General features: G+C 50.9%; 3 protein-coding genes across 36 annotated transcripts; 1 reads left to right on the top strand and 2 right to left on the bottom strand.

Annotated features, from left to right (window-relative positions):
* Nucleotides 1–24: 24 nt before the first annotated feature.
* Nucleotides 25–9,505, bottom strand: LOC122372607 (methyltransferase-like 26). Of its 12 annotated transcripts, none has more exons than XM_043350029.1 (3): nucleotides 4,023–4,063; nucleotides 3,689–3,773; nucleotides 25–1,317 (listed from the first exon to the last, which is right to left on the bottom strand). In XM_043350029.1, the coding sequence occupies exon 3, from the start codon at nucleotides 1,300–1,302 to the stop codon at nucleotides 694–696; it is 609 nt and encodes a 202-aa protein (XP_043205964.1). In that variant the 5' UTR covers nucleotides 1,303–1,317; nucleotides 3,689–3,773; nucleotides 4,023–4,063; the 3' UTR covers nucleotides 25–693. The 12 variants fall into 12 exon arrangements, with proteins under 12 accessions (XP_043205964.1, XP_043205963.1, XP_043205965.1 ...); XM_043350028.1 differs by having other exon boundaries at nucleotides 3,693–3,772; nucleotides 4,025–4,054; XM_043350030.1 differs by lacking the exon at nucleotides 4,023–4,063 and adding an exon at nucleotides 2,798–2,992 and having other exon boundaries at nucleotides 3,689–3,748.
* On the top strand, nucleotides 2,340–18,797 carry LOC122372605 (GPN-loop GTPase 2-like). 23 transcript variants are annotated; one of them, XM_043350011.1, is made up of 10 exons: nucleotides 2,340–2,383; nucleotides 12,697–12,812; nucleotides 13,201–13,399; nucleotides 13,888–14,032; nucleotides 14,397–14,507; nucleotides 14,989–15,167; nucleotides 15,733–16,071; nucleotides 16,372–16,486; nucleotides 17,504–17,640; nucleotides 17,954–18,797. In XM_043350011.1, the coding sequence occupies exons 7-10, from the start codon at nucleotides 15,733–15,735 to the stop codon at nucleotides 18,275–18,277; spliced, it is 915 nt and encodes a 304-aa protein (XP_043205946.1). In that variant the 5' UTR covers nucleotides 2,340–2,383; nucleotides 12,697–12,812; nucleotides 13,201–13,399; nucleotides 13,888–14,032; nucleotides 14,397–14,507; nucleotides 14,989–15,167; the 3' UTR covers nucleotides 18,278–18,797. The 23 variants fall into 23 exon arrangements, with proteins under 23 accessions (XP_043205946.1, XP_043205938.1, XP_043205951.1 ...); XM_043350003.1 differs by lacking the exon at nucleotides 2,340–2,383 and adding an exon at nucleotides 2,667–2,784; XM_043350016.1 differs by lacking the exon at nucleotides 2,340–2,383 and adding an exon at nucleotides 7,219–7,239.
* A 69-nt stretch (nucleotides 18,798–18,866) lies between these two features.
* Nucleotides 18,867–24,321, bottom strand: LOC122372611 (leucine-rich repeat-containing protein 49-like; the record flags this gene model as incomplete). Its single annotated transcript, XM_043350046.1, has 9 exons — nucleotides 18,867–19,405; nucleotides 19,638–19,753; nucleotides 20,092–20,534; nucleotides 21,396–21,613; nucleotides 21,848–21,907; nucleotides 22,677–22,815; nucleotides 23,177–23,449; nucleotides 23,716–23,916; nucleotides 24,143–24,321. Coding segments are annotated over 9 exons (1,830 nt in total), but the record flags the coding sequence as incomplete, so codon positions are not given.
* Nucleotides 24,322–24,390: the final 69 nt, after the last annotated feature.

Here is a 24,390-nt window from a genome sequence, read left to right as displayed (position 1 = left end):
CTGCCGACCCCGTCAAAGACGAGCTGTGACCAGTAAAGTGAGTAAACTGTATTGGGCGAGTTCAAAGGCACACTTCCTCCACCTACAAGAAACAGCATAGGTACGTGAGTTTGGCGGACATCCGCGGCGGAAGCCATTTCCTACCACGCACCCACCGCTTGACCATTATCCAGAAGAAGCAAAAGTTGGATGTTGGACTATGGAGTGGGGCATGCCGTTTGGCAAAAGGTCAACCGTTTCGATGCAACAGACCTGTTTCAGTGACCAAACAGAAAAAAGGAACGGACATTCGTTATTTGAGCTTACATGGGGTAGGTTGCGAGCGTGCGGTTACAGCTGATCAGACATTAGTGGGCATTGGTAGGTACTTGACACAACCTGGTTAGCACACAATTACGAGCGCGCATAGTTCAGAGGTTTTCATTCATTACAGCATACCTACATATAAAATACTCCCTGAAAGTTAACAATAAAATCACTAATCGAGGCATATCTGATATCAAAATTAACTCCAAACACGAAACAACCACAGGCTGGGCTAAAAATATGCGTTAAAACCGTTGCTCCCCTCACTGGTCCCTGGTACAACAGTTCTACAGCATTCCCAAACTGGACGTGCTTTACATGCGTCAACATTTCCACTGACAAACGCTCCTCTAGCTGAAGACCGATGCGGCGGCTGTGAGCTGCCAACTAGTCCTTTTTCCAAACAAGCGTCTTATTGTTGGCGGGCATATCGATCTCCGCGTGCAGACGAAGGCCGTGCGGCGCCGCAGCCTTCTCTAGCTCCCGGATGTCGCGAACACCGAACTCGGCGTTCTTGGCCCGAAGGTGAGCGTCAAATTCAACGTTGCTTTGAGGCGTGAGCAAACCGTCCTTGGCGTACGGTCCGTAGGTGATCAGCAATGCCCCGGACCGCAGCAGCCGACCGGCACCCGCCATCAGACCCAGCGCGCACCGCCACGGCGCGATGTGCACCATGTTGATGTTGACAACAAGCGACAGAGAGTGGGCCTCCATGTCGGGCAGCTGGGTGGCCCAGTCGCCGGCAGCGTCCAGCAGACGTGCCGGCCGCACATTCGGCAGTCCGGCTGTGTGCTGGCCAATGCTGTCAAGCAGGCGGGATTCCAGCTCAGTAGGCTGCCACTGCAGAGAAGGGTACTGGCGTGCCAGCGCCGCCACGTGCTGCCCAGAGCCAGAGCTCACCTCAAGCGCCACACCGGTGGCCGTGCGGGACACATGCTGGAGCAGAGCCTCCAGGATCGGTGCCGTGTTCCTTTGTGCAGCTGGATAGTTCAGCATGATGGTAAGATGAGCCTGGAGAAAACCATCATCCATATGTTATTGTCAAACATTCTCCCACACAACAACACAGACATCCACAATCTCGTAACCGATCCACGTCTCACATGTCTTCTTCGCGCAAAGCTTTGTCCGCCTTTATTTACATTCTCGCACCTTAGCCTCAGTATTTCTTGGTCCTTAAAATTGATTTGTCCCTAGGATCGAATAGGACACAAATTGCGTCATCCACTGTATCGTCAAATATCTATCGTCAAATCTTCCCCTGCGCAAAGTTCGTCACCGAATCTTCGTAAGCAAATTTCTGTATAAGATAAGCTACATCTGCGCAAGTCTTTCTTCGTCATAAATAACGTCCGTTCAACCCACCACACCAGGACCAAGTAAGCTCCTCATTCCTCAAACCTCCTACCAACCACGCCCGGCGCCCGTATCAATTATCGCCAGGAAAAATACCGGTGGACCGCTCCCACCGCCCTAATGCCGACTGCCTTGAGCAGACCCCCCCCCCCCCACCAACCCCCAAGAAGCTAAGAATGCACTCCCCAAGAAACATTAGCTGATAGGCGATATCGCGCCGGCATGAAACGTGTCGGCATCTCGGCTTCAGTTCAGCGTCTACTGAATGTTTGTTCTGTCAGACGTCGAACTAGGCAGAGAACGCGAACATTAGCCCTCTTCCCTTTAGCCATGGATCGGCCCGACAGCGGGCGGAATTATTAACCCTCACACTTATAGGGGGCGGGGGCGGGGGCGGGGGCGGTGGCGGATGGACTGCCCCTGCGCTTTTTCGCGAATGAATCAAGAAGAAATGCTGTGGATAGCGACAAAGCTTCCATTACTCGACCTAATCAATTTTACACATGCCCTAAAAATTTCAATAACCTCACCCAAATGACCTTTGTCCTGTGACCTGCTTCCCAAGACCATGGCAGGCCAGAATCGCCATTTATGTCAGTGCTCATAATAACCTTGCCTTACCTTGCTGTAGGTAATAATATAAAATATATCTGCATGTTTCAAGACTTCTGTGATTAAAAATGTGCTAACATGGGAAATTATGTTTGCTCCCTGCACCATGGTAGGTGACAAGGTCACTTGAAAAAGAGGTCAAGGTCACTGACCTTTGGTGACCTCAGCCCTCAGGTGACATTTTAACGCTTCATGCTTGTAAAATATTTGAACATTTTGAGTCTTGGTGCAAACATGATATGAAGATGTCAGTAACTGTTTACACCTACAAAGGATAGCTGGCAGGATGCTTTCTGATTGACCTGACCTGCACTGCCCCAAATGCATAAATAAATCATCTTTAATAAAAACAAATATTGATATAAAAAATGAAATGGTTGGTTAGTTGATTTGGGTTAAGCACCAGTGGACAAGGTGCTAACTGAAGCTCCCATACTGTTCCAAGCAGCCAAGCAGCAGCAATGCCACATGCATTGCCCGGGAATTGAACCTGAATCAATGAATCTTGAGGTAAGTAACTTACCCCTAGACCAGAACGCTCCCCAAAAATCGAAATCAGAACCCTGAAAACCCAGATCGGACATGACGTACAAGCGTTATTATGATTACGACTCCTTATAGGATTTGAAACATGCAACAACTCGTGCTCAAAACTATGGCTAATCTTGTACCAGGTACACTGGTGTAATACCCAGGTAAAACCAGGTAATATTGATATCTGTAAGAATCACGGTATATCAGTCGGGGAAACTATGGTAAAATCTGCTATTTTTAGCAGTCTGCTATTTTTAACAGAAATCTGCTAAAAATGGGTACGCATGTGACATCATCGTACCCAAATATAGCAGATTTGGGTACAGCCCCATACAAAAGCAGATCTGCACCCTAACTGAAGCAAATGCGCATCAAATGCCTGGCAGATTCATGATTAGAATAGTGCTGAGGCCTGAGAATGTCCTCTGATATTTTTGTTCAGATCCGACTATTTTCAAATAATGAATTTGAAAATAGTCGGATCTGAGCAAAAGTAGCAGAGATCACTCTCAGCACTATTCTCATCATGAATCTGCCAGGCATTTGATGCGCATTTGCTTCAATTAGGGTGTAGATCTGCTTTTGTATGGGGCCGTACCCAAATCTGCTTTATTTGGGTACGATGACGTCACATGCGTACCCATTTTTGGCAGATTTCTGTCAAAAATAGCAGACTGCTAAAAATAGCAGATTTTGCCATAGTTTCCCCGACTGATATAGAGAACTGGTAAGAATCTTGGGTACCTAATACCAAGATTCAAGATGCTTCAAGAAGGGCTCATACGACCAAATTACAGCAGAAACATTGCACACTGATTCAGAAGTTCAAACACCACAAGAACCATCGTTTATTCATAAAATACCGATGGACTTCACCCACCTAACTCTGTAAAAACTGAAATTGAATTATGCCGCGCTGTAAATAATTCACCGAACGCTGTTCGCTTGCAATTTTCTTTCATCAGGGGTGTTCACGGGCACCGCACACTGCTGCGTGCGGTGTGTGCGGTACGTCCAGCAGGCGTGGGGGTAGGGGATGGGTAGGCGGTTCTGACGTCACGGCTGCGTGCGGTGGACGGTCCGCTGTGGCCAGTCCCGACCGGCCACAGCGGTCGCTGTGTGCGGTGACGCAAGGCTGACGTAGGGGCGCAGTGGGCGGAGCTTGGAGGCTGTGTGCGGTCCGACCGCACACAGGGTCCGTGAACAGCCCTCTGCATGCTGCAGTTTTTCGGCTTCTCATTGGTGGAACTTCCGAAGTCTAGGCTCGCCACCAATGAGATGCCGATATATGTGGGCACTCAGTTTCCATATATGGCAAAATCAGTAGATTGCTAATAAAATAAACAGTGAGCAAAAGAAACCTAGTATAGAATATATATTTTTGATACTCACAAACTGACGTTATTAAAGAACCGCAAAAAGACGAACGAATGTTCTGATTTTCTAGCCAAACCTATCTCACTTGGCCTAATACTAACAAACCACCCTCCTCCCCCTCTAGTTATAGACCTATATCCCTAACCAGTTGCGCTGCTAAATTGACAGAACATATGGTCAATGGACGGATTAGGGCATATCTAGAAGGTAACTACCTCCTCTCTCCACATCAAACAGGATTTAGGTCCGGCCGCTCCACGGCAGACAATATAGTCCACCTCATTGATGACATCCAGAAGGGCTTCCAAAATGACATGTATACATTTGCAGTTTTCATTGATTTTCAAAACGCCTTTGATAAAGTAAATAAACAAGCCCTTCTGATCAAACTTCATAAGACAGGTATTCGCGGCCACATGGCCCATTATATCTCTAATTTCCTCAAAGATAGAACATTTAACGTACGATGCGGTAATATATAATACTGAACGAGGCCGGTGTAAATAAATTTTCAAGACCGAGGTCCTTACTGGATTTTTGAACGAGGCCGAAGGCCGAGTTCAAAAATCAGTAAGGACTGAGGTCTTGAAAATTTATCACCGGCCGAGTTTGGTATGTATTTTACTGTATGCCAACGATAAATTTATTTTCTGGACCGAAGCTCTAAGCCGACTTAGGAACGAGACCATCCCAAAATGTTCGCTTAAGTGCATTCTGGTAATGCATTTTTGACCGTGGTCAATTTGCTTACACCAGTTATTACCACACCCCTCTGGCTAATGTATTTGAATAGGCCAGGCATACAGTAACACATTTTCTCCCAATCTTAATCAGGATCACGGCCTCCCTCAGGGCAGTGTCCTCTCCCCAACCCTCTTCCTTATTATGATTAACGACCTTTTTCAAAACCCACCTAGTAGCCTTAAGCATTCTATTTTTGCCGATGATGTGGCCATTTGGGTAACGCGAAGAAACATTGACTCGGCTTTTGCCTCCGTTCAAAACGCAATGGAGGATATTCATAGCTGGTGCGATAAATGGGGCCTAGTCTTGTCGCCCAGCAAAACAGTAGCACTTATATTCTCTCATAAGTCCCGTTTTAAATTTGATACCGAACTTAAAGTAAAGAACCAAACTATCAAATACGTTAAAACGTTCAAATACCTCGGCATCACACTAGATAGTAGACTCTCCTTTAAACATCACTTTGAAGACGTTAAAATGCGTTGCACTAGGCGCCTCAACATACTTAAGTGTATAGCAGGAAAGGATTGGGGTGCTGATCGCAGCACCCTCCTTAACCTATACACTTCCCTAATCCGTCCTATCCTGGATTACAACAGTTTTCTATTTGATGATATAGCTTCTAATCAGATCGAATCACTTCAAGTTATACAAAATAAGGCCCTGCGTATAGTTACAGGAGCCCAATGCACCACAAATATCAAGGCTCTCCACGCAGAATGTAATATTCCTCTTCTCTCTCACCGCCGTAAACTCCAACTCCTTCGCTTCTATGCGCGCACTTTCTTGTCCCCTTATTCGCCTTCGCACCGCATTGTCTCCAATCGATATACGGACGACCCTCCCACAACGGCCCAACTCAAATACCCGATAATCGCCTATCGCATAGAAAGGACACTCAGTGATTTCCAGTTGGATTTTCCATCTATTTTTCATCGGCCACCCATCTCTTCTTTCTTTCTGCCAGCCATAGAGAATATTGCATTCCTGTACGCAGAGGCAAACTCAAAAGTCACAAAAGAAGAAAGCATTCAACTTTTCTATGAGCATAAAGAAGAACATAAAGACTATGCATACATATATACAGATGGTTCAGTTTGTGACGGGAGGACGGCAGCCGCTGTCACATCTGACCATCATAACAAAACAAGTAGGCTACACGACGACCATAGCATATTTAGTGCTGAGTTGATAGCCATTCACTCAGCACTCAAATATGTCTCATCGAAAAACATAGAAAAGGCTGTGATCTGCACAGACTCAGCTTCATCGGTAAAGGCAATAGCTCACAGAAAAATGGAAAAAAAAACGAAATCGTTTATAAAATAAAAAAGATGATTATTGGTTTTACCGATGAAAACAAACACGTCATTCTCCTGTGGATTCCGTCCCACGTTGGAATACAGGGGAATGAAAAAGCGGACAAGCTAGCCAAAGAAGGTCTTCATCTCCCATCTCGAAATCATCTCGCTCTCCCCCTTCCGGATTTTCTGTCTTCGCTCTTCCGTGCCTTCCAGAGATACCGCCAAAAATGCTGGATAGATGATCATACACCACATCTCTTCTCCATTAAACCGAAACTTTGCCATTTCTACTCTTCCCATCAAAACACAAGGATCAAAGAGAGAGTCCTAGCCAGGCTCCGGCTCGGCCACACACAACTCACCCACAACTACATCCTGGACAGAGCACCTCCACCCATATGTCACCACTGCCGCGACCACCCACGCTACACCATCTCACACTTCCTCCTCCACTGCCCACACCTACACCAACACCGCAGACATCTAGTACAATACATTAACACACATGGACTCTCTCTCGACCTTCCGACTCTCCTGGGCGACACTCATCCGGATATCCACGACCTTCTGTTCGTCTTTCTCGCCGACGCTCGGATCATCAAGAGCCTTTAGCGTGTTAGGGCCGCGGCTGCCGCCCCTAAAACGCTAATCAGAGCCCTCGTCTCCCGGCTCACCCCCAAACTTACACATTAATTAATCGCGGTTACAGGGCTTTTTCCCTCGCGCCGTTTTGGCTTAGGTGCGAGGTTTTTGCCCTTTGCGTTAGGCGTCGGGTTTTTTTATTATTTAGGACTTTTTCTCCCGACCATTACACCCCACAACAAGGCCCCGCCGGGGGGCTGGAGCCTAGAAGGTCTTATACCTTCTGTCAGTGCGATGAAAGCTTCCCGGCTCCATTACATTGACACCAGCTCACAAGTGTTCATGTCTATTATGTATTGTTAATAAAAGTCATTCTCACTGTTGTGTTTGCGACTCCAGACATCTCGGCTCTTTGGCTATACACGTAAGTACCTCCCTTAGCTTTGATTCCACATTAAGATAGGATCCCACGTTGTTTTTGCTACCGGGTTCACATAAACCGGTTTAACGTAAGACTTGCTGCCCGGCGAAAATTGCCGGAGTAACTGCCCCCTGCTCGGGTATGGCACTAGGCCGACCGAGCAAAAAAAAAAAAAAAAGAGTGTCGGTGTCGGTACCTACTCTTAAGGATTTTTGGCGAGTTTTGTTCAATTAACTTGCTTTTGTGCCATTTACCGGGGTTACATGAGCGATCCGTTCCAAATACGCACTACGCTAATGCGCATCAGCTCCCCACAAACGTATCTACGGCACCGGTTACATGAGACTAATTCGTTTTATCTACGTCAAACGGATCTTGTTTGGCTCACCCGGGCTGACTCCTCGACGGCCGGTAATTCGCATCACAAACGGAATAGGATTAGCGTACAGTCATGGCGCAGTTGCGGCATTTACCGGGACGACTGAGCTAAATTTTAAATACTTATATCATTTGATAGGCTCAAAACCATTTAAAATTAACATGAAATCAAAAAATGAAAACAAAGTTTTCTTGTTTTAAGTCAGTTGGCACTGATTCGCCATGCAGCGACAGCAGGGTGGTCAGAAAAAATTATCTATCAAAATATTTCATTCATTTTATTTCACATGCAAAGACTAAACCAAAATACCAACATTTTTTTGCTATTTTCTACGAGGCAGCCAATAAAAAAAAATGCTTAGTATTTTGCATTTTGACGCTTCCAGTCAGCAAAAAATAGTTCTTGTGAAATACGGCCCGAATCGTGTGCCTCGGACGTTTCGGTTACATGAGCGATCCGTTCCAAATACGCACTACGCTAATTCGCATCAGCTCCCCAAGAACGCATTCAGTGCACCGACTACATGAGCAAATTCGTATCAGTGACGTCAAACGGATCTAGTTTGGCTCTCGGCCCGATGCGCATTACAAACGGAATAGCATACAAATGTGGCGCACTTCCGTAGCAATAGAGGTGACTAAATTAAAAATTTATTATCTTATGTCTTTTTTGCATTTAATCTGCTCAAAACATTCTCAATTAACTTAACAAAAAAAAGTTGAACAAAAAGTTGTCTTGCTTTGACTCATTGGGCAATTGCCTCTCTTGATTCGTCTGTAGTGCTGTCAGAAAAATGTTTCAACTGAAACTATGTGGATATTTACTATTTGGTTTTCACTATATTTATTGTTGAAAACTTATCAAAATACCGACATATTTTTTAAATATTATTTCAAAAGAAGAAAATGAAAAAAATTACCTATTATTTTGCATTTTAATGTTTCTTTTTGCGAAGAAATAGTTCCTGTAATACGTATCTTGGTCCTATTCGCTACTAAGCCTCTTTCCCAGCGGATTTTGTTCGGACCGCCGATTCGTATTAGCAGGTGGATACATGAGTCGGTAGTACGCTCCTGATTCGCATTAGCGGTGAATCCGATCGTGATACGTATTTGCTTTGCTCATGTAACCGCGGATCGGATCGCCGATTCGTACTAGCAGGTGGCTACATGAGTCGGTAATGCGTTCCTAATTCGAATTAGCGGCTAAATACGTATTTACTGTGCTCATGTAACCCCGATAATTGTCAGATGTTTGTAATGAAATCCTCTTTCGATTGATGTATGAATTTTATGGTATTCTTTCAAGTGTGAGGATTTAGCGGCAATGCTTATAAAGAGCGTGATCCATTCTCAAACAAAAATTTTGCATATTCTTACACTATTTGACATCCTGAATCCAATTATGATACTAACATGTGGCGGAAATGTTTGAAAAAATGAAAACACCAAGCTATAATCCCTTGGTGCTTGGTTGGTCACAGCACACTGCACTCTGCAGTGATGGATGAGTGAATCAGAATATGACACTAGAAAAACATTACTCGCAGCACTGCCAATTGCCATATTGAGGAAACATACCCACTTCCTGACATTTCCAGTGATAAAAAATAATCTTGTGCAAGTTCTGTTTGGGCTTAAGGCCTATTTGAAAAGTGAAAATCACTGAATTTTATTATTTTGACATTTAAAAGAAATATGAATCATTACCTAAATTTTTGCAAAAAACAAGAGGAATGGTTCAGGTTAGACATACCATCTAGTCTGAATAGGACTGACTTAAGAAGTAGAAAGCTAGAAGTTAGAGCCTAACCTATTACCTAACTTGATCTAACCCAAGCTAACCTGGTGTTCACTGTTTACTTACTGGGGATAACAAAATAGTCACTTTAAGGAGTACATTGCAGGCAACAGCCAATCAAATATTTTAGGTTAAGTGGTCTTAACCCGTGCCCTGATGGGGGGCCATTTTGCCTTCCCTGTGGATTTTCTTAAATAGCAAGAAAACGGTGGCGTGCAGTGCCGCCGTTTTCAGTACCATTTTCAAATTTTCAATACCTTCTCGGGCATCAATTTGACACCTTCACACAAAATTTTGAGCCACAGGTCACCTTGGGTCAGGAGTTATTGACATCAAACTGAGGTCATGTTGAGTAAAAATAAGCAAAAAACATGACATCTTGAAACGCTCACCAAATCTACAATTAACAAGCAATTTTAAAGTTCTTTTTGTCGTTGGTAGAGAAAAGACAACACTACAAAACTGCTATCTCTTTCACCCCCAAAAATAAAAAACGATTTTTTAAAGAAAAACTCACAGAATTTCCATTTTTTCGAATAAAAAAAGGAATACATGTGGTAGTCCCTGCGCTCTTTGATATACATAACAAATTTTAGATAGATATTTTTTTGCCAAGCTATAGTGAAAAAAGCTTCAAAATTGATGACTGCAATTTTTTAACTTAATTTTTAGCAATTCTAGACCACGTACCGTAGTTTCGTGCAACTTTGACCAACAAGGGCTACTTTGGCCCACGCCTGGAGAACTAATTTATTTTGCTGTAACATTTTATGCTTAGGGGAAATTGGAGCTAAACGGTCAGGGATGCCCACCCTGATCGTCTTGCCCCACTTTCCCTAAGTGTAAAACGCTACAGCAAAACAAATTAGTTTTCCAGGAGTGGGCCAAAGTTGCCCTTGGTGGTCAGAGTTGCACGAAACTACGGTAGCGCAAAACAAAGACCACCATTGAACTCCCCGTGACGAGGTGCATGGAATCGATACCCATTTTATGCAAAAATATCAACTTTGAAATTTGACCTAATTTGACCTAACCTTGACCTGACCTTGACCTGACCTTCACCAAAACATAATCTCAACTGACCCCAAACTCCAAAGGCTGCCTGTCCCACATAATCTCATTGGGCAGATAAAATGGACCATAAAACATGCATCACATGATCTTTATATATTGTGACCCTCATTGACCTGACCGTTGTGACCTGACCTGGTATCAGTGACCTCAAATAGCAAAATGTGTGTTTGACGAACATTTTCCCACCGAAGATTTTCAATGAAATGCATTTTACTCGATTTTACAACGCATTTCTTGAAATGCCTATAAACGGTGAAAATTCGACCTTTGACCTGACCTGTGACGTCATCGGTTAGACCGAGGTCAATGAAATTGGGTCACAAGGTAGTTCCCTGTTGGGGCTATCCAACGCCGTTTGCCGCTTGTCGCTATGTTGCGTGGTTCTCGAGATCTTAGGGGGGGGGCAAAATCCCCCCCATCAGACCGCGTTGCTCGGCAGACCCCATCAGGGCGTGGGTTAATCTGAAATCTCTCCTAGGATATTGCAATGCTTATTGCTATGTACTTTTTCAGGCATGGGCCATGGGGCATTACATTGCCATACAGTTCGCATTAGTATGTCTGATGTGATTTGTCATTTATTATTTGTATCATGTGTATTATTATGTGTATCATATATGTGTATATAATGTGTTTTCCTGTTTATTCTTGTGACCTCACATTCATAACACAATGGAATAACATCTGTAATGCGTTTTCATTTAATTTTGGAGTTTGTCCATTCAATACCTATGGCTAATGGCATATGGAGTGCAGGTGCTTTGATACAGGAATTACAGGATACTTGATTGCAGCATGGCATGAACTACTTTCATATATGAAATCTGGAGGTCAAAATCTAACATCTGATTTGCTTTTTATAATCAGTTATCTAGGTGATCAGACCTTTTGTATATGGATACAAAAAATTCATCCCTAAAATCAGAAAAGTGGCCTTATTTCATGCCTGATGCCTGATATTTGGGGGTCATTGAAGGCACTAGGATTGCCTGGTGGATCCGTCATAGAGAGCTTGGGTAGCATCAGCAGTCTTCTCTATTGTGGAGCGATGAAGGCATAGTTTGTCCAGTGCTTGTCCAGCCGGTTCTTAAAAACATTTGTCGATGGCGAGCAGACAATTTCTTCTGGTAGGGCGTTCCAGTCCGACACAACCCGGGTGGCAAAATGGTTGCGCCGGACGCGGCTGACCGCTGGCTTCTTGGCGACCTTCAGTCGGTGGCCGCGGGTGCGTGTACTCGGGGCGGGCGAGACAAAGTCGTCCTTGTCCAGGCCGGAGCGTCCGTGCATGATGTTGAACATGGTTATCATGTCTCCACGTCGACGGCGGTGCTGGAGGGAGGGAAGTTTCAGGCTCTTCAGCCGTTTCTCGTAGGGCAGCTGCCGACGTTCAGGGACAAAGCGCGTAGCCCATCGTTGGACCCGCTCCACTAGCCTCACGTCGGCCGCGTTGAACGGGCCCGAGACTTGGTTGCAGTACTCGAGGTGCGGGCGAATTATCGTCTGGTACAGCAGGGGAAGTGTCCTGGATTCGATGTGGACGAAGCTGTGCTTGATTAGGCCAAGGATTCTGTTGGCCTTGCCAACGGCGGTCGCCGCCTGCTCCCTGAATTTAAGTAGTCTGTCCATCTGGACTCCCAGGTCTCTTTCTATGTCAACAGTCGTCAATGCAGCGCCCTCGATTGTGTACTCCGCCCGCACGTTTTGGCTGCTCAGGTGAAGCACTGTACACTTGGATGGATTGAATGGAAGATTCCACCTGCGAGACCAGGCCGCCAGGGCGTCCAAATGCTGCTGGAGCTTCCTGCGGCCAATCTCGGTGCCGGCTCCGACATACACCTTCGTTACGCATGATCAGCGAAGAGCTTGTATGTGCTCTCGACGCAGCCAGGTAAATCGTCTTCTTCAAAAAGATGGTACATGCATTCAAACAGCCAGGTTACACAACTTATTCGGCTTCGTATTACTTGATATTTGATGCATTCACAGCCTGTTCTTTCAGATCCTGTCATATCTTCCTGTCATATCTGTCATATCTTTCAGATTTCTTCATTAACACTTCACCAAAATCCAATGTTAGAACAGTGAACACTGTATCAGGCATCTGCTTCCCCTCATAAAAGTGAGGGTTAGGTTATCACCCACTGTTTGCATTCCTGGACTGAACATGTGATGTCACTTAATACTTACAGCATTCTCATTTATCACAGGTCTGTTGTTTTTCTGATGAACAAGACTCAAGACAGCACATATTGTGAATCATTGGTTCAAGAAGCAAGGGCTAAGCTTCGCCTATCATTCCTAGAGGTCATATCTTCTCTGAAAGGTTAGTATTTTGTGGGATCAGGATGTTTCTGTGCAAGACAAATATTTTTCAAATCTTAAGAAGCGATACCTTTGTGACTATGAGCTCTTCACCTGTTTGAGGTCATACAATATTGCAGTCATTACAAAGCAGATTCATCTTATAGCTTATTTTTATCATTTTTATTTAAATTCACAGCGTGTCAGTGTTGGAGTGCTACAGTAAGTGTTTAAGGAAATGTGTTTATTGTAACCATGTAGCAGCTTATAGCAGCGGTAAAGCAGCTATAATAAAGTTCATGGGCAGTTTTGTGTCTAAGCTGATCGCCCTCGTTGGTTTTGTGGGTGTTTTGTGTGTGTCCGGGCTCACCACCGTCACTGGCGCCCGGCGCTGCTGTGGCTGTGGGCAGGCCGTGAGGCAGAGTTCGGACTGCAGGAGGGCGGCGTGGTGCATGGTCGTCTGGCGGCCTGCGACCGAGACGGACTGCACCTGCACGTGGCCGAGCTGCGCACGCCGCTGGCACACCACGAGCACGCCACGCTGCGTACCAGCGACGTGATCAGCATGCGAGTCCGGCTGCCGGCCGGCGACAGTCAGCTCTGAGCCAGGTCAGTGGGCTGTGAGATGAGCGGTCAGCTCTGAGCCAGGTCAGTGGGCTGTGAGATGAGCGGTCAGCTCTGAGCCAGGTCAGTGGGCTGTGAGACGGACTAATAGGTCAGTGGGCTGTGGGACGGACTAATAGGTCAGTGGGCTGTGGGACGGACGGATATTTCAATGGGGTATTAGACGATCAGGTCAGGTCAGTGGTCACTGGGCTGCGAGACGCACTAATAGGTCAGTGGGCTGTGAGGCGGGTGGCCAGCTCTGAGCCAGGTTCCTGGGCTGTGAGACGGGATGGCCAGGTCTCGTCTCAGAGAGTCCAGCTGACGGTATGACGAGTCAGCTAATGTTGACTGAGGTCTGACAGCGCCGGGGTAGGTGGATTAGGAAGGTAACGCTAAAGAAAACGCTGTTTTACAGCGCTGCGGGTGTTGTGAAGTGCCCTGGAGCCCGCCCCGTGTGACACTGACGTCACGTGCTCTGCCGCCGCCCCCAGGTCCGGCGTGCCAACGCGCCATGTCCCTGCTGGAGGATCGGGACGCAGTGCGATCCGCTCCTGTCGTATCCGCTCCGTGCTCGTCTAAGGTGTTCGCCGCGCTCGTTGACGGCCAGCACATCGACTTCGCCGCCGCTGTGTTTGGGTGAGTGTGGTGCGGGGCACCGCCGGGTGCACGGGGGATAGCACCGCTGACAACGATATGTGCAATGTACATTGCACAATCTCCTTGGTAAAATGAGATTGTCATGAAGGCTTGAAACAGCGAATGTCTGTCTGAGACAGTCTTTGTATGGTAAATGGTCTTGATTGTGCGTTTATCGTAATAATAGTTCGGCTTCATTGCAAAAAGCACCCGTTACGGTAGTGTTTGCCCTCGATAGAGCCTGAATTAGACATGTTTTGCTTATAAGGTGCACTGCTAGTTACGTATAGTGCAACGCATACGTAACGTAGTATGCGTTGTACAGTCAATGTCGTCTATTTCAACGGTTGTAACGAATTTCCAGCGAGACGGACTTTCTGTGCATCACCGAGTACCAGAAACTGGGCACTATCGTTCAGGTGGAGATCGAGTCATCGAAGGTCGTGGAAGGCCCCAACAAGATTTACAACACACGGTAATTATTCACGCAAAATAAGTGCTTCTTTTATTTGAAAGCATACCATTGCTCCAAGTCGTATGCATGTCAGCGCTGTACAACTGTGAAACTTGAGTGTTTTTAAACGTTTCAGACTGTTTTTCTTTCCTCTTGATCTGATGTTTGACAAACCAACTGGAGGCCACCGTCATTTTATCAGCTGGCGATTATTATCAAATGTTTTGTGCCGTGTGATTCGCATTTCTGTTCCGGCCTATTACCACTGTGAATGGTGAGTGACCGCTCAGTATTAGATTGGTGTGGTTTGTCGTATGGCATAAGCCTCTGACAGCACTAACGCTCCTTGATTTACGACTGTCTGAGGCCGCAGCTACCCCAAATACCGGTCCCAGTGACTGATGACGCTGTGGACTCGTGTAGCTGAATCTGTCTGCTCCCCTGACGCCGACGCTGTGGAGGACGTGACTGGTGTCCTCTGACTCCCACCCTCGCTCCCCAGGGTGCTACTCGGGGAGGACTCGGAGTCGGTCCGAGCCGCCGCCCGCTTTCTCGCCGAACAGCTGGCCACGCGCAAACAGCTGATCGTGACGCTGGCGCTGCGGCAGCTCACGCCGGCGCTGCTGAAGAAGATTGTTCCCGTGGTGAAGGAAAACAGTCAGGAGACCGGTCGGTAGAAAGGTACGGTCCGGGAACGACGCCAGCGCGCATTTGTGTAGTGAAGAGCCAAGAAGGGAACTTCAACGTATTTAGGTTATGGTTGATAGTTTACTTTTAACGCCTCCTTTTCGCCGGGGAGTTAAAAAAGAACATATAATTTTACCTAATCTTTCTTCGGTGTGACCGTTGCAGTCAATTTTTCAAAAAGTAACGGATGCTGGAATGGTAACTAGATGGTAAAAGAACACAAGAACAAAACATTATAATGTATCGTAATTTTTGCTTTAAATTATATCGGACTATGACGTGTCTGGCTTATGCGGCAAACGGTGTATGCTATGCTCCTCAGCCGTCAGCACCTCTGGCAGCCTGTTGTGCATCCCTTAGACTCCTAGCTGTTGGTCCCTCAGACAGTGTGTCGGTTCCCTGATGTCTGTGTCAATCTACGGTGTATCAGGTGCCTCAGCAGCCAGCTGAGCCCCTCAGTGCCCTGACCCCCGCGTCCCCGGCAGATGCGGCCGTGTGAGGCCCAATACCTGTCATGTAGCCTCGGTGTCAGCCTCCCTGACCCGCGCGTCCTCGTCAGATGGCGGCCGTGTCGCCGGTGCGGTTCGGTCAGGTGGTGGTCGGCCCGCCCGGCTCCGGGAAAACCACCTACTGCGCCGGCATGGCCGAGCTGCTGCGCGGCACCGGTCGGACCGTGGCGCTCGTCAACCTGGACCCGGCCAACGAGACGCTGCCGTTCACGGCCGACCTCGACCTGGCCGAGCTGGTTACCGTGGAGGATGTGATGCGCGAGCTGCGCCTCGGCCCCAACGGCGCCCTGCTCTACTGCCTCGAGTACCTGGAGAAGAACATGGACTGGTTGCTGCAGCGGCTCGCCGCCCTAGGAGACAAGTACATCCTGTTCGACTTCCCCGGACAGGTGGGTAGGAGCTGCGCTACAGGGCGCGGGTCGCGGGTTGTCTGTAGAATCCAATTGGCTCTTCAGGAGTCTGTCCATGTACTGGGGGCCGGTAAGGGGAAGGTTTATGTTATGAGCATTACGTAATAGCGGTGATCCTGGCAGTAGCGCCGACTGTAGTGTCAAGGCAGGACGCGTATTGCAATACTTGGGCGTCTGATGCGAACGTTGGGCATCAGTCAGAACCATGCTTGAAGGCTTCGGTCTATGGCAACGCTAGGCTACCGGCCGTCTGCATTGAGCTTCCCCCTGGCCCACCAGGTGGAGCTGTACACCCACAACGCGGCCGTGCCGCGCATCCTCCGCCGGCTGGAGAAGGCCAACTTCCGTCTGACGGCCGTCAACCTGGTGGACTCGCACTACTGCAGCGACCCAGGTCGGTCGAGGGGGATCGTTGAAGGGTGGGGGTGGACTCGCACTACTGCAGCGACCCAGGTCGGTTGGCTGGCTGCTGGCCCCGGGGGTCATGGGTTGTACTCGCACTACTGCAGCGATCCAGGTCGGTCGGTGGTGATATCAAAGGGAGCGCATATTTGGTTACAGAAGTCAATGAACGACATTGCGGCGCCAACATTTCGAACGACATTTCGACAGTCAATGCGAGAAGAATAACTCTGCCAGGCATGTAAGATAGGTAAAGAGACAATTTGAGGGCTGACTTAGATAACTTACTCGAATTTAGAGGTAACTGCCTGTATATTAGTTACGAAATTCTAGGGATCTGATTATAATGCACCGTCTTAGAGCATTTTGATGTTATTTTCCTAGACACATCTATGCTGTCTTATGTGAAAGTGTTACTTAGGCCGTATAAGACGTAAGTGCGTATTCTAACGGCAGCCTGTGTGTCGCTAGATAATGCTTACCTACTGATACTATCTGACGCTGTTTTTTGTTATGTGTATTCCATCAATTTATTGCTAAAGTTCGTCGAGAAATCGATAAATGGAGTGAAGGGAACATGACAAACTTAACGCATAAAACTATAACGATATGGCCAAACCTTAATTGTCGCATGACATGGGACGGTAGCATAATAGCCTCTCGTCCCTCCGTCTCACCGTCGTACCGTCTGAGGCAGGCGGCTCGAAGTGCCTGTAATCAGTCGATCCTGACCGACCGACTGTGACCTACCGTCGGCTGCAATGTGACGCAGCCTCACAAGCCCGGGACACACCGGCGACCCAGGGCAGTGGGATACACGACCAGGGGGCTATCCATATCGGTAACCCATCGGACGGGCTGCGGCGATCTACCGCCTAATGAAGGCCAGGCAGGCGACGCCGAATGTGTTATATCACTATGCCCTGGCGGGCCAGGCTCGGTCCAGCCCAGTCGGTATGTTTGGCAGCTCTGCCAGTGCTCTGATGACGGCGTATGCGGCTCTGTGCAGGAAAGTTTGTCTCGGTGCTCCTTTCGACCCTGGCCATGATGCTTCATCTGGCCCTGCCACACATCAACGTACTGTCGAAAATCGATCTGGCTGAGAAATTCGGAAAGCTGCACTTTGGCTTGGATTTTTATACCGAGGTAAGCCAATCGTCTGCACTTCTTGTTCCCGCTATAATTAATGCTAAAGGCGTGATGAATTGAAACATTTTTCTCGCTGTGTAGGTGTAGTTGGTTGAAAGCGGTGCAAGCTTCCCTCCTAGTTTTTTTTTTACCAGAGTGTCCGTTCGACCTATTGATCGATGGCCCATTAGAACCGTTTGGCTCTATGTTCCCCGTGGCGACCTCAAGTAGGCTATTATTTCCCCCGTGCTGCTCTTGAGAGATGTTCAGCGACGCGTCCCTGTGCTCCTCCGACGGTCCCTGACGCGGCGCGTGTCGGCGTGGTCGTCAGGTGATGGACCTGGAGCGGCTGGCCGAGCTGCTCGACGACGACCCGTTCACACGCCGCTACCGCCGGCTGACGGCCAAGCTGACCGGTCTGGTCGAGGACTACGGGCTCGTGTCGTTCGTGCCGCTCAACGTGTCCGACAAGGCGACCATGGCGCGTGTGCTGCGCTCTGTCGACAAGGCCAACGGCTACGTGTTCGGTGCCGGTGAGGAGCGCTCCATACAGACGCTGCTGGCGTGCGCGGTGGGCGCCGAGTTTCAGGATGACGTGGTGGGAGCGGCCGCCGAGCAGTACGTGCCGGCCGGTGGGGACATGGAGGCAGAGTGACGGCAGCCGGGGAACAGATACATGGAGGCAGAGTGACGGCAGCCGGAGAACAGATACATGAAGGCAGCGTAACGGCAGACGCTGGCAGACCGCGTCCTCCGGCCGCTGGCAGACTGATCGTAGCAGAGACTCAGGTCGGTCCGGTTGTGATAACTGAGGTCAGATCGGTCAGGCGAACAGTCAGCTGGGGCTATATCGGAACGGAGGCTGTGTGCCTTGGCTACGGTGTTGCCTTTTCTGTCAAAAGCGACGCGATTACGGGCTGTTGTGATGACGGTGATGAAGGATTGGTGATAATGTGCTTCTTAGACGCCGTTTTGTCTGCTCTTTAAACATGTCGAAAGTCGCCTTGTGAAAAAATGATCGACGCAGATTGTTATTTTTTCGTCTTTTGCTCTTGTACTGTGTACGTATCTCCGCCGGTCAGCGTTATAACACGCATGCCATCTCACTACGCGGTCCTCCTCAGTCATGTTATGCCATGTTCAGGTGTGCTCAAAATACATTGATCATTTCGCCATTTTCTGGAATTTTGGTCACGAGTGTCGAACAGCTTCAAACACAACTCATTTATAAGTAAAATACATGTATTCCTTGACATAGATTTGCGAGGATGATCACAGTTGGTTTGGATGGCAGTCTATGGCGTCCTTCCCTCCCTCGCTCTCTCCCCTCACCCCAAACTCTGCCTGGCGGCGGGCGGAGTCGGCAGCTCTCCCGCTCGATGACATCAGGGGGCGGTCGCGGTGACCCAGTTGGTTTCCAATCACCTCAGCCCCGCGCGTGTGGCGTGGAGCACGGCGTGGGTCGGCGACGGGTCTCGTGAGCCACCTAAGGGGACGGGGCGCTGGCCTGTTATCGCTGGAGCACGCAACGCCCGCTCCGTTTGAGGGCAGGGCTGGGACGGCGGGGCCGCGCGGCTCAGCGTCACGAGCTGGGACCGTCGATGGAGGCGGCCAGCTGGTCCAGCAGGGCGCGCGTCTCGTGGCCGGCCGTGGCCGAGCCGGCTCGCCGCTGGTGCGCGGAGCCGCTCAGCTCCCGCAGCAGGCTGGGCAGCAGGCCGTGGAAGGTGCGCAGCGCCGCCACCGAGCGCTGCGCCTCCCGCAGAGGGGCCTCCAGCGACGGACACTGCCGGCGAATAGGGAGGGTGGGGCGGGAAGTCATAGTGATACAGTGTAGCATATTGTGGGCCAGGAGTTAAACCGGAGACCCACCGCCACACAGGACTTGGAAGCCGCTTTATGGGCGCTCCAATGAATCAGTTCCACGGGGACAACATATCGGGACCTTGTTCATTGCGCTCTTCTGGCTAGCTTGTCACGAGAACTGACTGAACCGCCGGCCGGTCGTCATAACGTACCGGGCCGGCGGTGCGCCGCGGACTGTAGAGCAGCGCTTCACGCTCCATGACACCCTGGAGTCGGGGGTCGGCCAGCCGGCGGCGGACCTGCTCCACGGTCGGTCTGGTGTCACCGTCTGCCAACAGAGCGGTTCAATGGTCACCGGCGGGCCGCGGGTGGCTGTAGGGGATTGTGAGCAGTGGAGATATGCACAGCGGAGGCTGTACGAACTCCGGCTATGAGGGCGTGCGGCGTGAACTGTGGGGACACATCTTGGATTACGCAGAGCAAGTTGAGCAGAACAGTCCTCAGTTGGGTTTCCTCCAAATTTGAGTGCTAGGCTGGAAGTGTGGAGCAAATTGAAGAGGCTATGCAGTATGCACCATTATTTGAAAAAGCACTTGGACACGAGGTCTGAATCAGCAACGCTATCAGTGGCCAGTGCTGTTTAGACCGGTGGTTGCCCCTGCTCACTTTTGGTTCTGACGTCGCTGAACCAGAGCCGCTCGGCGATCTCGACCAGCCGGCTCTCTGGCAGGCAGCAGAAGGCGAGTCGGCCGAGCGGTCCGAACTGAGCGGCGGCGGCGGCCGCCTCCTCGCCGCTGACGGCCGTGTCGTTGATCCGCCTCAGGCCGCGGTGGTGGAGTCGGTAGACGGCGTACGGCCGCCACAGGCGCTGCTGCGTCACCGGGTTCCCGGCCGGCTCCACCGTCAGCTGACGCAGCTCGCCCAGCCGGCTGACGGCGTTCAGCTGCGACAGCGTGCTGAGACGCACCGCGCCCAGACGCAGCGCGGCCGCCTGCGGGAACCGGTCCCGCAGCGCGGCCAACAGCGGCGCCAGCTGGTCAAACTCGAGCCGGCTGAAGGCCAGACAGCGCACCTGACCGGCGTCCCGCGGCTCCCAGGTGGCCAGCAGCCTGAAAAGGGAGGCAAACCGCTGGTTACGGAGCGAGCGAAGCGAGCGTAGTCTTTCCTTAGATTAACGGAAATTTCTGAGTATGAGCGGCCGGCCGGCCGTGCGGACGCTTTTGCGAGGCTTATATCTCAGCAACCACTTGACCAATTTACACGCGGTAATTTTTGTAGGGTAGCTTCATTCCTTCTACCAAGTATTGGACTATTCCCGATGCATGTGGGTGACCCCTTATGCACGTGCCACGTGCAAAACGAAGAGGTGTCAGTTTTGTAATTGTTGCAATATCTCGGTAACTACTGGGCCGATTGCGCTGAAAGTTGGCATGTAGGTAGGCACCCACTAGGCACTGCATATCCATGTGCCAGAGTTGGGGTGCTGCTGCACGTGCGCACGTGCAGGGGTCGTTTCCAGATCTCGAGAACGGCTGGACCGATGGCGCTCAAATTTGGTACACGGTTAGGGACCAGTTAGTAGGGTGCCGTGCACAAGTCAGTTGGGACCCATTTTGCACGTGCGCACGTGCAGCGTGCCGCTTCCAGTTCTCGAGAACGGCTGGGCCGATTGTGCTCAAATTTGGCACATCGCTAGAGACCAGTTAGTAAGGTGCCGTGCACAGGTCAGTTGGAGGTACCCCCTCGAAAGTTCGGACGTGCAAGGCCCACCCTCTCGCTCGCTCCGTTAGTCGCCCCAAAAGGCGATATACTGGTGTTATTTGGGATTAGACAGTGGGCACTACTCTAGGCATAACTGAGGTCTGAAACCCGTCAATAGTTACCAACCATAGGTGAATTAGAGACCGAGAAACTCCCAACTCTTGTTGCCAATTATGCCCAATTTGGCATATTTCGTGCATCTCTCTCACCTGAGTGCCCGGTCTCCGGAGACGATCAGACAGCCGTCTTTGATCTCCAGCTCTGTCTCGCCGGTGCGCAGCGTGTCGGCCGAGTCGAGCGGCGCTGGCCGGCCGCAGCGGCAGCCCGGTGCCGCGGCTGCCGCCTCCTCGCTCAGCGAGCTGACGGAGCTGGCGCTGGCGCTCACGGACCTCTCACAGGCCGGCACCAGGTCCGGCAGCCGGGCCGGCTGGGCGGCGCGGCTGGAGGGGCGGCGGGCGCGCGCCGGGCGCCGGACCGCCGCCGGCCGCTCGGTGCTCGGACGGACCGCGGACAGGGAGCGGCCGCGCGCCACAATCGGCGCCGCACCGCCGGCCGGCCGGTCCAGCGAGCGGGGCCGCGCCGGCCGCCGGCCGCCCCTCAGCGAGCCCTCCGTGCTGCTCCGCTGCAGGCCGGCCGGAGCGGCGGCGGTCCGGGCCAGTGGCGGCGCCGGCTCGGATGCCCCGGCCGGCCCGACTGCCGGCTCCTCAGGGCCCCGCTCCACCTGTTTGGTTAGAGATGGGACATCCCGGTCATTGCAACATTCACAACTGCCATTCCCTCGCCGAGTCCTGCTCCTGATGGCTAATGCCGTTGTGCTCACTGCTCGGCGCTTCACCAATTGTTTCCAGATGCAATATTACCTGTATGTACTGTCAGTGCAGTGCACAGTGCATCCCGCGCTGCATACTTACGCAGCTTTACCGCAACACCTGTCTGTGCATTTATTGTGCGCCCGAGTTCCGCTGAGCACAGCTACAACTGCTTTCGCTAGATGACTCCAAGAGAAGGCGCCGGAAATTAGGCTGCAACGCAAGGCACAGGGCTGCCGCTGCGGCCGCTACATGGCACTAATGAAGCGCCTGAGGTTAGACTGTACCGCAAAACACCAAATCGCAGCTATGTAGGTGGCACTAGTAATAGACGCCTGAAGTTAGACTGTACCGCAAAACACCGAGTTGCAGCCACGGTCGCTAGATGGCGTTAGTAATAGGCGCCTGAAGCTCTAGACTGTACCGCAAGACATCGAGTTACAGTTACGGTCGCTAGATGGCACGAGTAGTATGCGCCTGGTGGCCAGACTGTACCGCACGGCAGCGGGCCGCTAAATGGCAGCGGTAGGAAGAGCCACAGGTTTTTGGTATCGCTCATCTTGAAATTGCAATGATCAGTATGGGAATAGAAAGTCAGCAGACATGCGGAGCTCCAATGTTGGCAGCCTGGTATCAGAGCAGGGGGGCACAACTTGGCGTATACCGTATCCCACCACTCACGTGCATCCCGTCGAGCAGTTTGAGCCGCTTCAGTCGGTAGAGGAGCGGGTGGTAGCCGGGGTGGGCGGCTACTGGTGCGCCGTTCAGCGAGAGCTCCTCCAGCTGGTGGCAGTTCACCAGGCACTCGACGTCCTCCGGCCTGACCAATAGAGCATTAGACGGGTGGCAAGCAGTGTGATAGACAGGTGCTGATAAGCATTACGTACCTATTTACGTCCATTGCCGCTGTCTGCTCCGTCATGTGCCCAGTGTCTGCCATTGTCGCGTATCCCGTGTAGGATATCTGTCTGTACCCGGTCCTTGTCTGCATTCAGTGTCCGGTGTCTCTTACTTCCTGTTTCCGCTGTGTGTATCCTGCGCTAGTAACCCGTTACGCTCCCGTACTCCCGTGTTTGTTTGTATCCCTGGTCCGGTGTACTGTATCGCGGGTTAGCGTCAGTGCCCATGTCAGACGTTTATCCCAAGCCCGCGGTGCCGAGGCGGCCCGCCCTTTCACCGACCTGCGTATGTCGTTGTGCGCCAGGTTGAGTTTGACGAGTCGCGGCAGCTGCTCGAGGCCGACCAGCCGGCGCAGCGAGTTGCCGCGCAGGTTCAGCTGCTGCAGGCTGCCCAGGCCGGCCAGGCCGCCCACTGTGCGCACGCAGTTATTGGCCAGGTTCAGCACGCGCAGACGACTGAGCGTCTCCAGGCCGGTGGTGCGCGTGATGTAGTTACTATGCAGGTCCAGGATCTCCAGGTGCACCAGCTGCTCCAGACCCTCGATCTTGCGCAGCCTGCCGGCCACAGAACAGACGTTGAGGGGTTGCAAACTACGGTCATTATAATCCTAGTTCAAATTTGGCAAACAAATTGGCCAAAATCAAAGCAAAATGTCGTTTCATTGCCATTGTTTGCTCTCAGTTACCATATTGTAGGCATTACCAGATTGTAGGCTCGCCCAATGCTATGTGTGGTGTCGCCCGGTGCAGTATGCTGATACCGCACGATGTTGCATGCTGTTGTTCCCTCTACCCCTCTCCCTGGTGCGCCCGTAACTCACCTATTTCTGGCGACGACGAGAACGCGGAGTGTCTCGAGGTGCCGGAGGCCGCCGAGCCTCTCCAACTGGTTATCGTAGAGGTCGAGCAGCACCAGTGCCGGCAGGTAGAGACCGTCCGGCAGCCGGCTGATGAAGTTGCTCTGCAGCGTGAGCAGGTTGACCGCCTTGTCCACCGACTCCGGCCAGGCGAACAGGCCCTGGCTGAGCGGCGCAGAGGGAAATGGACGGCCGAGGAGCGGGAGTGAGTGATAAGTGAGCGTGCTTTCTCTCTCCCCCTCTCTCTCTCTCTCTCTCTCTCTCTCTCTCTCTCTCTCTCTCTCTCTCTCTCTCTCTCTCTCTCTCTCTCTCTCTCTCCCTCTCTCTCTCCTCCCTCCCTCTCTCCCCTATCCCTCCCCTCAGGTTCCCTCAGCTGCTATTGAAGACGTACCCATCGAAGGAGATTTTGATCCGTTTCTGTTTCTCGGCAGCGACAGCGGCGGGGTCGGGCTGGTCAGCGGGTCCCCGCTGACCGGCGGCGTCTGACGAGGAGCCTGCCTCGCTGGAGTCCACGGCGCCCACCAGAGCGATGGGCCGGCCGCGGGCGCCGCTGCCCCGCCTGCCCGACCACACAGTGCACCAGTGTCCGGGTTAATACGGGAGCAAACACTACTTTCATGCATATGCCATACACGCATG

This window comes from Amphibalanus amphitrite, unplaced genomic scaffold, assembly GCF_019059575.1.
Source record: "Amphibalanus amphitrite isolate SeventyFive unplaced genomic scaffold, NRLGWU_Aamphi_draft 001378F_arrow, whole genome shotgun sequence".
Taxonomy (NCBI): Eukaryota; Metazoa; Arthropoda; class Thecostraca; order Balanomorpha; family Balanidae; genus Amphibalanus; species Amphibalanus amphitrite.
The sequence above is the reverse complement of the archived record's forward strand: the minus strand, read 5'-3'. Positions and strand labels throughout refer to the sequence as shown.

What these genes read in the sequence shown, in the direction of transcription:
- LOC122372605 (XM_043350011.1), top strand. Translation starts at nt 15,733, where the DNA reads ATGGCGGCCGTGTCGCCGGTGCGGTTCGGTCAGGTGGTGGTCGGCCCG. An exon ending in GCACTACTGCAGCGACCCAG is followed by an intron (nt 16,487 to 17,503) that starts GTCGGTCGAGGG and finishes GGCTCTGTGCAG; the next exon opens with GAAAGTTTGTCTCGGTGCTC. An exon ending in GCTTGGATTTTTATACCGAG is followed by an intron (nt 17,641 to 17,953) that starts GTAAGCCAATCG and finishes CGTGGTCGTCAG; the next exon opens with GTGATGGACCTGGAGCGGCT.
- LOC122372607 (XM_043350027.1), bottom strand. Translation starts at nt 5,865, where the DNA reads ATGAAAAATAGATGGAAAATCCAACTGGAAATCACTGAGTGTCCTTTC. An exon ending in AGGAGTTGGAGTTTACGGCG is followed by an intron (nt 1,318 to 5,673) that starts GTGAGAGAGAAG and finishes GGTTTTCTCCAG; the next exon opens with GCTCATCTTACCATCATGCT.